This window comes from Tachyglossus aculeatus, chromosome 26, assembly GCF_015852505.1.
Source record: "Tachyglossus aculeatus isolate mTacAcu1 chromosome 26, mTacAcu1.pri, whole genome shotgun sequence".
NCBI classification, from domain to species: Eukaryota; Metazoa; Chordata; class Mammalia; order Monotremata; family Tachyglossidae; genus Tachyglossus; species Tachyglossus aculeatus.
In genome coordinates this window covers 4,420,521-4,433,702 of record NC_052091.1, presented here as the reverse complement: position 1 = coordinate 4,433,702, position 13,182 = coordinate 4,420,521, and the positions used below count along the sequence as shown (strand labels likewise).

Sequence of the window (13,182 nt, the reverse complement as noted above, 5' to 3'; positions counted from 1 at the left end):
CCCAAACTTCACCCCTACAGCCCCCCCCTCGCCCCCCAAACTGCTCACGGCCCCCTCCCACCGGGCCCCTCCACCCTGGGGACGCCCAATGGCCCACCCCCCCATTCTGCTGGTGAAGACCTAATAATAATAATAATAATGATGACATTTATTAGGGACTGTCTCTGTACATTGCCAATTTGTACTTCCCAAGCGCTTAGTACAGTGCTCTGCACATAGTAAGCGCTCAATAAATACGATTGATGATGATGATGATTAAGCCCTTACTATGTGCCAAGCATTGTTCTAAGCACTGGGGGAGATACAAGGTAATCGGGTTGTCCCACATCGGGCTCACAGGCTTCATCCCCATTTTACAGATGAGGGAACAGAGGCCCAGAGAAGTGACTTGTTCAAAGTCACCCAGCTGACAATTGGCAGAGCTGGGATTTGAACCCATAATAATAATAATGTTGGCATTTGTTAAGCGCTTACTATGTGCAAAGCGCTGTTCTAAGCGCTTGGGGGGGATACAAAGTGATCAGGTTGCCCCACGTGGGGCTCACCGTCTTAATCCCCATTTTACAGATGAGGTAACTGAGGCCCAAGGTCACACAGCAGACATGTGGCGGAGGCGGGATTCGAACCCATGGCCTCTGACTCCCAAGCCCGAGCTCTTTCCGCTGAGCCACGCTGCTTCTGGCCATGCTATGTATTCAGGGGTCTGTGTGCTCTTGCTGAGCCGCCCCCCTTTCCCCCCACAACTCGGGGCCTCCTTTTATTGGGGGTCATAAAGGGCACCGAGTGGGAGGGGCAGCATTTGGTGCGGGGTTGGGGGGCTTCCAGCGGCAACAGGGGAGGTGTGAAGGGGAGGGGATGTAAAATTTCTGCAAATGCAAGGTGTGACCCTGGGGTCCTCCCCGCCCCCGGCAGCTTGTCCAGGGGAGGGGTCCCATCCTCCTCATCCCCCCCTCCCCCCCACACCTGCTCCGGGGGCCCGCAGCCCACTCCCCCCCAGCTCCCTCCAGCTGCAGAGGACAATGCGATGGGCCAGCCGGTGCTTTGGGATGCCGGCCCAAGGGAGGAAAGGCCTGTGACGACTGATTTTATACTGGAGACTTGTTGGGGTCCCCCAGGGGTGGCAACTCTTCCCAGTACGCTGGACTGGGTGGGAAAACTGGCACCCGGGGCAGGGAGGAACCAGGTGTCCGGACTCCCAGCTCACCTCTTCCACCTCAGGAAGGAGCAGAAAGTGACTCGGCCAAGGTCACACAGCAGACACGTGGCAGAGCCGGGATACGGAAGCCAAGCAGGGGCCGGGAGTGGGGAGCCAAGACGGGGGTCCCGGGCTCCAGCCGCTGCCCCCCGAGCCCTGCCCCGGCCCCTTCCACAGCACTCCCCACACAGAACTCAGCCACTGACTTTATTGTGTGTTGGGGGGTCCGGTCCGGTCCCCCCCACCGAGTCCCTGGGCTGGCACCCTCCGGGCACCGCGGTGGCCCAGGCTGCCGCTCAACAGTTCTCTGGGGCCGGCCGGGGCTGGGAGCCCCCTGCCCCGGGGCTGGGCCGGGGGGCTGCGGGAGTCCAGAGCGGGGGCCGGCCCGGTTCAGGGCTGCTTGGAGCGGGGCCAGAAGCGGCTAGTGAGGGAGCCGAGGAACAGCTGCTGGTTCTTCGTCTTGGAGAGGTCGGCCAGGCGCTGCTGCTCCTCCTGCGGGGTCCCGGCGGGGGAGAGGAGAACAATAATGATGGCATTCGTTAAGTAAGCCCTTACTATGTACCAAGCACTGTCCTAAACACTGGGGGGGGGATACAAGGTGATGAGGTTGTCCCGCGTGGGGCTCACGGTCTTCATCCCCATTTTACAGATGAGGGAACTGAGGCCCACAGAAGTGACTCACCCAAAGTCACACAGCGGACAAGTGGCGGAGGCGGGATTAGCCCGGGCTCTATCCACTGAGCCACAGTGCTTCGGGAAGGAGGAGGGAAACGGAAGGCTTCCCAGGCTTCCCCGCCTCAGTTTCCCCACTGGGGGCAGGGCTGCCGGGAGGGCCCCCTCCCCAAGGTTCACCTGCTCCAGGCGGGACTGCCGCTGCTTGAAAGCCTCCAGAGGGTCCTCCTCAAGGGCGTAGTTCTCCAGCACCGTCCGCACGTCTTCCACGCCGTTCAGGGCGATGGCTGTCGGGGGGATTGGGGGGGAGGGACACCGGGGTCACCACCCAGGGCCCAGCCCAACACAGAGAGGCGAGGTGGGACCCCGCGACCCCCGGCCCGTCTCCTGGGCCGGGGAGGGGACAAGATGATGATGATGGTGATGACAGAAGACATCAAGTAGCATCAAGTAGTCCCCCTTCTAGACTGTGAGCCCACTGCTGGGTAGGGACCGTCTCTATATGTTGCCAATTTGGACTTCCCAAGCCCTTAGTCCAGTGCTCTGCACACAGTAAGCGCTCAATAAATACGACTGAATGAATGAAGACACGCTCCATTTGCCACCCGCACAACCCTCTCCCCTCCAGTACTCGACAGGCCGCGAGGGAGGGGGAGGAGGGAGGGCCCGGGAGGAGCTGAGGGAGGGGGCTCACTCTTCAGGAAGGCAGAGAGGTCAAAGAGCGTCCTGTCGTCCGAGTTTCCATCCCACTTCTTCAGGGCCACGCCGTTGTAGGGCTGGAGCCGGAAGGCCTCCTTCTTGCAGTCCACCACCACCACTTTGGCCGGGTCCCGGTTCAGGCACGAGATGTCCTGCCAGAGGACGGGGGGGAGGATGGGATGGATGGGGGTTTGGGGGGAGGTGGTCGGGGGGAGCCCCGGCCCTTCCTTGACTCCACAACCGAGTCTGCCGAGGGGCTGGATACTGAGGTGAAAGGGCCGGGTACCGCGTGACTCAGTGGAAAGAGCCCGGGCTTTGGAGTCAGAGGTCAGGGGTTCAAATCCCGGCTCCGCCGCTTGTCAGCTGTGTGACTTTGGGAAAGTCCCTTCACTTCTCTGCGCCTCAGTTCCCTCATCTGTACAATGGGGATGAAGACTGTGAGCCCCCCCGTGGGACAACCAGATCACCTTGTAACTTCCCAAGCGCTTAGAACGGTGCTTTGCACATAGTAAGCGCTTAATAAATGTCATCATTATTATTATTATTCTCTGGGCCTCAGTTCCCTCATCTGTACAACGGGGATGAAGACTGTGAGCACCCCTGTGGGACAACCTGATCACCTTGTAACTTTCCCAGCGCTTAGAACGGTGCTTTGCACATAGTAAGCGCTTAATAAATGTCATCATTATTATTATTATTCTCTGGGCCTCAGTTCCCTCATCTGTACAACGGGGATTAAGACTGTGAGCCCCACCGTGGGACAACCTGATCACCTTGTAACTTCCCAAGCACTTAGAACAGTGCTTTGCACATAGTAAACGCTTAATAAATGCCATCATTATTATTATTATTATTCTCTGGGCCTCAGTACCCTCATCTGTACAACGGGGATTAAGACTGTGAGCCCCCCCGTGGGACAACCTGATCACCTTGTAACTTTCCCAGCGCTTAGAACGGTGCTTTGCACAGAGCAAGCGCTTAATAAATGCCATCATCATTATTATTATTACTGAAGTGGTGGGGAGGAGGCCGAAGGGTCCGGTACCGGTGGGGAGGGGGTCGAGGGAGGAGGAGGAGGAGGCCGGATACCGGGGGGCTGGGGCGCATCTGCGCAGGGTCGCACCTTGACGTGGTGCCCGTCCACGTAGCGGGTGGCGTCCCGGAAGAGCCGGTAGGAGATGAAGCCGTGGGGGTCGACGCTATCGATGAGGGGGAAGGCTGTCTGCGGGGCGGGGGGTGGGGGAGAGTCACCCAGGCCGGCCGGGCGCCCCGCCGCCGCTCCTCCTCCCCCGCCGCCGCCGCCCCCCGCCCGCTCACCATGCCCGTCTCCGAGGTGAAGATGACGATCTCGTAGAGCGGGGCCAGCTGCTGGAAGAGGCTGTCCAGGCCCGGCCGCTTCTTGAACCGCCAACCGGTGGCGAGCTGGGGGCAGAGGGACACGACGGGCCCCTGCGGCTGGGCCCCCGGCTCCTCCGTGCCCCCCCCCCCCCGCGCCCCCGCCGCGCCCCCGTACCCACCGACCACTCGGGATGCAGCAGGACGCCCGTCAGCTCCAGCACCAGCGTGTAGGGCGGTTGGTAGTAGGGCTCTCGCAGGGGGTCCGGGAGCAGGCGGGCGCTGGTGGGCTCGATGATCATCTGGGTGGGGAGGGGCACGGTTGGGGCCGAGGATGAAGGTGACGGGACCAGGCGGCAGGAGGGGTGGGGGACGGCGGGGCGGGGGGCTCACCTGCCTGTAATCCTTGAAGTATTTATACGTCCGCCGAAGCTGCTGAACCAGGATCGGGTCTGGGAAGGGGAGACGAGGGGTGGCAGAAAGGCGGGTGGCGGGGGGTCCCCACTCCCGTGCTCCTGGACCCCCAGACCGGCCGCCTCACACTCAGGGCGGGGAGGGTGGGGCCGGAGGCTACACACTCGCATCATCCCAGCCAGCGGCTCTGGTCCTTGGGGCCTGGGGGGGAAGAGGCCCAGGGCCGGTATTGCTGGCTTCCCAAGTGGCCTTCCAGCGTCCAGCTGGGAGGCTGATTGTTATGGAGATTCCCAGAGCAGCTGGGGAAAGCAGAGGGCACTGGGCAGAACTACAGGGGGTGGGGGGCCGCCACCGCCGCCGCAGCCTGCTTCCCCCCCACGGGACCCCTCCCTTAAGCAACACAGCAGGGACCCCTGATGCGGAGGTGAGGACAGACTGGGAAGGGGGGGCAAAGGAAGGGCGGCAGGCTGTGGCTTTGTGGGGGTGGCAAGCTGTCGGGCTTGCCTTCTGCTCCTTCCCCTGCGGAGGGTCTTGGGGGGCTTCCATACGGAAGCCGGGTGCGGGGAGGGGGCTAGCAGGAGGCGAAGCTTTGGGCTGCGGGGGGGTCCCTGAGTTTGGGGCTGCAGGGGGAGGACAGCAGGCTGCAGGACGGGTGGGAGGGGGCTTCCATACGGAAGCCGGGTGCGGGGAGGGGGCTAGTAGGAGGCGAAGCTTTGGGCTGGGGGGGGTCCCTGAGTTTGGGGCTGCAGGGGGAGGACAGCAGCCTGCAGGATGGGTGGGAGCACATTGGGGAGTCGGGAGGAGGAGGTTGGGGCCGAAGCCGCCCCCCCAGACCACAACAGCAGGTCAGGTGACATCTGGACACCCCTCCACCCCCCCAACACCATCCCAGACATCTGCTCCTTTCAGATGCCGTCTGGGGCCGCCCGCCAGCTGCCCCCCACCTCCTCCCTGTCACCCCCCTTCCCCACCCCCACGCCAAGCCCGATCGGGAGAGGGGGCCGGACAGTTCGATCCCCAGGTGCCCGCCCCCCTCTCTGTGTCCACCCTGTCTGCCGGGGGTTGGGGGGGGCCAGGCCGGACTCACCATTGTCAAATTCATCGGGGATCTGGATGGGGGAGAGGAGAGACAGCGAGAGATGTGAGATGCTCCCCCTTTTAGACTGTGAGCCCACTGTTGGGTAGGGCCCGTCTCTATATGTTGCCAACTTGTACTTCCCAAGCGCTTAGTGCAGTGCTCTGCACACAGTAAGCGCTCAATAAATACGATTGATGATGATGATGTGAGGGGGATCGGGGACTGCTTCGTGGGGCCCCGCCCCCCCTACATCCATTCAATCGTATTTATCGAGCGCTTACTAGCAAAGCGTTGTACTAAGCGCTTGGGAAAGTACAACACCAGACTGACGCATTCCTGCCCACGACAAGCTCGCATCTCCCCTTGGGTATGACTGTTTAGTGTACATGCAGTTCGGTACTTTTATTTGTATACGTCTTTAGGCTTGTCCCCACCACCCCTCATTAGAGAGAAAGTTCCTTTAATAATAATAATAGTAATAATAATAATAATAATAACAACGATGGCATTTGTTAAGTGCTATGTCTGAAGCACTAATAATAATAATAATAATGGCACTTGTTAAGTGCTATGTCTGAAGCACTAATAATAATAATAATAATGATGGCATTTGTTAAGTGCTATGTCTGAAGCACTAATAATAATTATTATTATTATATTATTATTATTATTATATTATTATTATCTCCCCCTTTTAGACTGTGAGCCCACTGCTGGGTAGGGACTGTCTCTATATGTTGCCAATTTGCACTTCCCAAGCGCTTAGTACAGTGCTCTGCACACAGTAAGCGCTCAATAAATACGATTGATGATGATGATGAATAATGATGGCATTTATTAAGCGCTATGTCTGAAGCACTGTTCTAAGCGCTGGGGGGGATACAAGGTGATCAGGTTGTCCCACGTGGGGCTCACGGTCTTCATCCCCATTTTCCAGGTGAGGTGACCGAGGCTTAGAGAAGTTAAGTGACTTGCCCAAGGTCATTCATTCAGTCGTATTTATTGAGCGCTTACCGCGTGCAGAGCACCGTACTAAGCGCTTGAAAAGTCCAAGTCGGCAACATATAGAGACGGTCCCGACCCAACAACGGGCTCACAGTCTAGAAGGTCGCACAGCAGACACGTGGCGGAGCCGGGATTAGAACCCATGACCTCTGTCTCCCACGTCTGTGCTCTTTCCACTGAGCCACGCGGCTGCTTCTTTATGGGACAGGAACTGCGTCACTCGGTTACTTTGTACTTCCCAATACTGGGAACTTAATAAATGCCACCACCATTGCTATTACTACCACTATCGCTACAGCCCACTGCAAGAGCTGGAGGCGGGGTGGTGTCCAGAGGGAGAAGAGACCCTTTCCCCGGGGTCCCAAACCTGCTAGTGCAAGATCAAAGGGGGTACGGCTCCTCCATCGGTCCCGGGATGGGGGAGGGCGGAGGAAGAGGAAGGGGGAGAGGTGCTAAGCGGGTCTTTCATAAGCAATTGACAGGTTTCAATTTGCCCGGAAATGGGGAAGGGGTACAAAGGGAAGAAGGGGCAAGCTCCCCCTCATGCGATCCCCTGTCCACCCAGTCTTCCTCACCTTGATGCCACGTTCATCCACCGAATTGCTTCCTGCAGGGAGAGGAGGGGGTAGGAGGGGGTGAATGACGGGGGCTGCGGATCGACGCGGGAGTCGGGGGGCCCGTGGGGAGCCGGGAAGGGAGTTGGGGGGCTCCTCCTCCGGAGAGTGGGGGTACGGGGCGGGGGGCTCCGTGTTCCTGGAAGGCCCGGGGCCTCTCACCGAAGACATATATGATGCTAACGGTCCCGCCGGCGCCCAGGACCCCCGCCAACCAGAGGGCCAGCTTCTTGGCATAACCCGAGGTCTCTGGCCCGCGCTGCTGCTGCTGCTGCTGCTGCTGCTGCTCCCCGGCGACCTGAGGGCGGGAAAGTCATTCATTCATTCATTCAATCGTATTTATTGAGCGCTTCCTGTGTGCAGAGCACTGCGCTTCAAGGCCCTTCAAGGCCCTACTTCCCTTCAAGGCCCTACTGAGAGCTCACTTCAATCAATCAATCAATCGTATTTACTGAGTGCTTACTGTGTGCAGAGCACTGGACTTCAAGGCCCTTCAAGGCCCTACTTCCCTTCCAGGCCCTACTGAGAGCTCACCTCAATCAATCAATCAATCAATTGTATTTACTGAGCGCTTACTGTGTGCAGAGCACTGGACTTCAAGGCCCTTCAAGGCCCTACTGAGAGCTCACCTCAATCAATCAATCAATCAATCAATCATATTTATTGAGCACTTACTGTGTGCACAGCACTGGACTTCAAGGCCCTTCAAGGCCCTACTTCCCTTCAAGGCCCTACTGAGAGCTCACCTCAATCAATCAATCAATCAATCGTATTTATTGAGCGCTTACTGTGTGCAGAGCACTGGACTTCAAGGCCCTTCAAGGCCCTACTTCCCTTCAAGGCCCTACTGAGAGCTCACCTCAATCAATCAATCAATCAATCAATTGTATTTATTGAGCACTTACTGTGTGCAGAGCACTGGACTTCAAGGCCCTTCAAGGCCCTACTTCCCTTCAAGGCCCTACTGAGAGCTCACCTCAATCAATCAATCAATCAATCGTATTTACTGAGCGCTTACTGTGTGCAGAGCACTGCGCTTCAAGGCCCTTCAAGGCCCTACTTCCCTTCAGGGCCCTACTGAGAGCTCACCTCCATCAATCAATCAATCAATTGTATTTATTGAGCGCTTACTGTGTGCAGAGCACTGGACTTCAAGGCCCTTCAAGGCCCTACTTCCCTTCAAGGCCCTACTGAGAGCTCACCTCAATCAATCAATCAATTGTATTTATTGAGCGCTTACTGTGTGCAGAGCACTGGACTTCAAGGCCCTTCAAGGCCCTACTTCCCTTCAAGGCCCTACTGAGAGCTCACCTCAATCAATCAATCAATCAATCGTATTTATTGAGCGCTTACTGTGTGCAGAGCACTGCGCTTCAAGGCCCTACTTCCCTTCAGGGCCCTACTGAGAGCTCACCTCAATCAATCATATTTATTGAGCGCTTACCGTGTGCAGAGCACTGTACTAAGCGCTTGGGAAGTCCAAGTTGGCAACATATAGAGACACACCCTACCCAACAGTGGGCTCACAGTCTAAAAGGGGGAGTGACCTCCTCCAGGAGGCCTTCCCAGACTGAGCCCCTTCCTTCCTCTCCCCCTCGTTCCCCTCTCCATCCCCCCCATCTTACCTCCTTCCCTTCCCCACAGCACCTGTATATATGTTTGTACATATTTATTACTCTATTTTACTTGTACATATCTATTCTATTTATTTTATTTTGTTAGTATGTTAGGTTTTGTTCTGTCTCCCCCTTCTAGACTATACTAAAATATTACTCTATTTTACTTGTACATATCTATTCTATTTATTTTATTTTGTTAGTATGTTTGGTTTTGTTCTCTGTCTCCCCCTTCTATATGTTGCCAACTTGGACTTCCCAAGCGCTTAGTCCAGTGCTCTGCACACAGTAAGCACTCAATAAATACGATTGATTGATTGATTGATTGACTAAGCGCTTGGGAAGTCCAAGTTGGCAACACAGAGGGACGGTCCCTACCCAACAGTGGGCTCAGTCTAGAAGACTGTCAAGAATTTAGCCCAGGGCCGGGACGCCTGGGTATCTCTCACTCGTGCATTCATTCTATACGACTGATTGATTGATTGATTCCATTGAGCGCTTACTGTGTGCAGAGCACTGGACTAAGCGCTTGGGAAGTAGAGAAGCAGCGTGGCTCAGTGGAAAGAGCCCGGGCTTTGGAGTCAGAGGTCATGGGTTCAAATCCCGGCTCCGCCAACTGTCAGCTGTGTGACTTTGGGCAAGTCACTTCATTCATTCATTCATTCAATCGTATTTATTGAGCGCTTACTGTGTGCACAGCACTGGACTAAGCGCTTGGGAAGTCCAAGTTGGCAACATATAGAGACGATCCCTACCCAACAGTGGGCTCACAGTCTAGAAGGGGGAGACAGACAACAAAACAAAACATATTAACAAAATAGAATAAACATGTACAAATAAAATAAATAAATAGAGTAATAAAATAAATAAGTAGAGTAATAACTTCACTTCTCTGGGCCTCAAGTTCCCTCATCTGTAAAATGGGGATTAAGTGTGTGAGCCCCAAGTGGGACAACTTGATTACTTTGTATCTACGCCAGCACTTAGAACAGTGCTTTGCACATAGTAAGCACTTAATAAATGCCATCATTGTTATTATTATAAATCGGCAACAGAGAGAGACAATCTGAGAAGCAGCAGCATGGCTGAGCGGCAAGAGCCCGGGCTCGGGAGTCAGAGGTTGTGGGTTCTAATCACGGCTCCGCCACTTGTCTGCTGTGTGACCTTGGGCAAGTCACTTCACTGGGCCTCAGTTCCCTCATCCGTAAAATGGGGATGAAGCCTGTGAGCCCCACATGGGGCAATCTGATCGCCTTGTATCCCTCCCAGTACTTAGAACAGTGCTTCGCACATAGTAAGCGCTTAACAAATACCATTATTTTTATGGGTTCTAATCCCAGCTCTGCCACTTGTCTGCTGTGTGGCTTTGTGCAAGTCACTTCACTTCTCTGGGCCTCAGTGACCTTCTCTGTAAAATGGGGATGAAGACTGGGAGCCCCACGTGGGACAACCTGATCACCTTGGATGCCCCCCCCCCCCCCACCAGCGCTTAGAACAGTGCTTCGCACATAGAAGTGCTTAGCAAATACCATTATTATTATGGCTTCTAATCCCGGCTCCACCACTTGTCTGCTGTGTGACCTCGGGCAAGTCACTTTTAACTTCTCTGGGCCTCAGTGACTTCAACTATAAAATGGGGATGAAGACTGTGAGCCCATGTGGGACAACCTGATCACCTTGGATCCGCCCCCCCAGAGTTTAGAACAGTGCTTTGCACATAGTAAGCGCTTAACAAATGCCATCATTATTATTATTCTCTGGGCCTCAGTTCCCTATCTGGAAAATGGGGATGAAGCCTGTGAGCCCCACGTGGGACAACCTGATGTCCTTGGATCCTCCTCGGCACTCAGAACAGTGCTTGACACAAACTAAGTGCTCAACAAATACCATTATTATTACTATTATTCCGTGGGCCTCAGTGACCTCATCTGTAAAATCGGGATGAAGCCTGGGAGCCCCACGTGGGACAACCTGATCACCTTGCATCCCCCCAGTGCTCAGAACAGTGCTTGGCACAAAGTAAGTGCTCAACAAATACCATCATTATTACTACTATTCTGTGGGCCTCAGTGACCTCCTCTGTAAAATGGGGATGAAGCCTGGGGCCCCCACGTGGGACAACCTGATCACCTTGGATCCCCCCCTGCGCTTGGAACAGTGCTTTGCACATAGTAAGCGCTTAACCAATGCCATTATTACTATTATTCTGTGGGCCTCGGTGACCTCCTCTGTAAAATGGGGATGAAGGCTGGGAGCCCCACGTGGGACAACCTGATCACCTTGCATCCCCCCAGTGCTCAGAACAGTGCTTGGCACAAAGTAAGTGCTCAACAAATACCATCATTATTACTACTATTCTGTGGGCCTCAGTGACCTCACCTGTAAAATGGGGATGAAGGCTGGGGGCCCCACGTGGGACAACCTGATCACCTTGGATCCTCCCCGGCGCTCAGAACAGTGGTTGGCCCGTAGTAAGCGCTTCCCCCAGCGGGTGGTGATTATTACCTGGTGTTGCGTCGGTGCGGGTGTGGCGCAGAGACCCCTGGCGCCCCGGGCGGCGGCGGCGGCGGCGGCCCGCAGCCCCCCCACCAGGCTCCGGGACACCAACGACACCGCCATCTTCCTCCGAAACCGCCGGCCGGGCCCCCGCCGGCCAATCAGGACGGGGCAGCGGCAGCGTCGGCCAATGGAAGCGGCGCAGGGGCGGGGCCTCCCGTCAATAAACCGCTACCGCGGCGGCCAATCGGGGCGGGGCAGCAGAGGCATCAGCCAATGGAAGCGGAGAAAGGGCGGGGCCTCCGCTCAATGAAACGCCCCTCCCCCCGGCGGCCAATCAGGGCAGGGGCGGAATCGGCCAATGGAAGCGGCGCAGGGGCGGGGCCTCCCCGGCGGCCAATCAGGACAGGGCAGCAGAGGCATCGGCCAATGGAAGCGGAGAAAGGGCGGGGCCTCCGCTCGATGAAACGCCCCCTCCCGGCGGCCAATCAGGGCAGGGGCGGAATCGGCCAGTGGAAGCGGCGCCGGGGCGGGGACTCCCCTTCAAGGAACCGCTAACCCGGCAGCCAATCAGGACAGGGCAGGAGCTGCATCGGCCAATGGAAGAGGAGAAAGGGCGGGGACTCCCGCTCAATGAAACGCCCCCCATGGCAGCCAATCAGGGCAAGGTAGGTGCGGCATCGGCCAATGGAAGCGGCGCGGGGGGGGGGGAGAGACTCCCGCTCAATGGAACGCTCGACGGCCAATCAGGACAGGGCAGGGGCGGTGGCATCGGCCAATGGAAGCGACGCAAGGGCAGGGGCTCCCGCTCAATGAACCGCCCCCCCGAGGCGGCCAATCAGGGCAGGACAGTAGCTGCATCGGCCAATGGAAGCGGCGCAGGGGCGGGGTCACCCCTTCAATGAACCGCCCCCCCCTGCGCGGCCAATCAGGGCAGAGCAGGAGCGGCATCGGCCAATGGAAGCGGCGCAAGGGCAGGCGCTCTTGCGCAATGAAACACCCCCTAGGGGACCAATCAGAGTAGGGCGGGGGTGGAATCGGCCAATGAAAGCAGCCCAAGGGCGGGGGCTCCTGCTCAATCGGCGGCCAATCAGGGCAGGGGATTTCAGGAAGAATTGGAAGATTCGACAGACCAGTGGTCTGTCGAAAGACCTGGGTTCCAATCTCCCTCTGCCACTTGTCTGTCGTGTGACCTTGAGCAAGTCACTTCACTTCTGTGCCTCAGTTACTCCATCTGTAAAATGGGGACTAAGACTGAAACCCATGTGAGACAACCTGATTACCTTGTATCTACCCCAGTGCTTAGAACTGTAGTTCGTACACAGTAAGAGTTCAACAAATACCATCATTACTATTATGTGGAGCAGGAAAGAGTGCCGGGTGGCAATCAATGATATTTATTGAGCACTTATTATGTACAGAGCACACTTGGGAGAGTTCAATACAGCCCATTTGGACAAGTTCATTCATTGAATCGTATTTATTGAGCGCTTACTGTGTGCAGAGCACTGTACTAAGCACTAGGGAAGTACAAGTTGGCACACCTGTCTACATGGTTTTCATTGTCATCAGTCTCCCCGTTCTAGACTGTGAGCCCATTATTGGGTAGTGACTGTCTCTAATAATAATAATAACAGTAATGGCATTTATTAGGCACTTTTGTTGCCGACATACTTCCCAAGTGCTTAGAACAGCACTTCGAATCCCGGCTCCACCACCTGTCTGCTGCGTGACCTTGGGCAAGTCACTTAACTTCTCTGAGCCTCAGTTACCTCATCTGTAAAATGGGGATGAAGACTGTGAGCCCCACGTGGGACAACCTGATCACCTTGTATCCCCCCAGCACTTAGAACTGTGCTTTGCCCATAGTAAGCGCTTAACAAATGCCATTATTATTATTATTATTATTACAGCGCTCTGCACACATTAAGCGCTCAATAAACACGACAACGAATGCATGAATGACCAAATGTTGCAAATGGGTTGTAGCAGGAGACGAAGGAGAAGAAGTAGCAGGGAGGGAGCTGACTAAGTGCCCTTTCTGGGTCAGGGATTTCG

The 13,182-nt window shown here is 56.0% G+C and overlaps 1 protein-coding gene across 1 annotated transcript; it reads right to left on the bottom strand.

Moving 5' to 3' along the window:
- Positions 1-1,396: 1,396 nt before the first annotated feature.
- Positions 1,397-11,249, bottom strand: TIMM50 (translocase of inner mitochondrial membrane 50). The gene is made up of 11 exons (XM_038767323.1): positions 11,134-11,249; positions 7,175-7,310; positions 6,974-7,005; positions 5,403-5,424; positions 4,295-4,353; positions 4,084-4,203; positions 3,884-3,988; positions 3,690-3,788; positions 2,562-2,718; positions 2,048-2,154; positions 1,397-1,687 (listed from the first exon to the last, which is right to left on the bottom strand). Exons 1-11 carry the CDS (start codon positions 11,245-11,247, stop codon positions 1,586-1,588), a joined length of 1,053 nt encoding a protein of 350 aa, XP_038623251.1. The 5' UTR covers positions 11,248-11,249; the 3' UTR covers positions 1,397-1,585.
- Between the last annotated feature and the right edge of the window lie 1,933 nt (positions 11,250-13,182).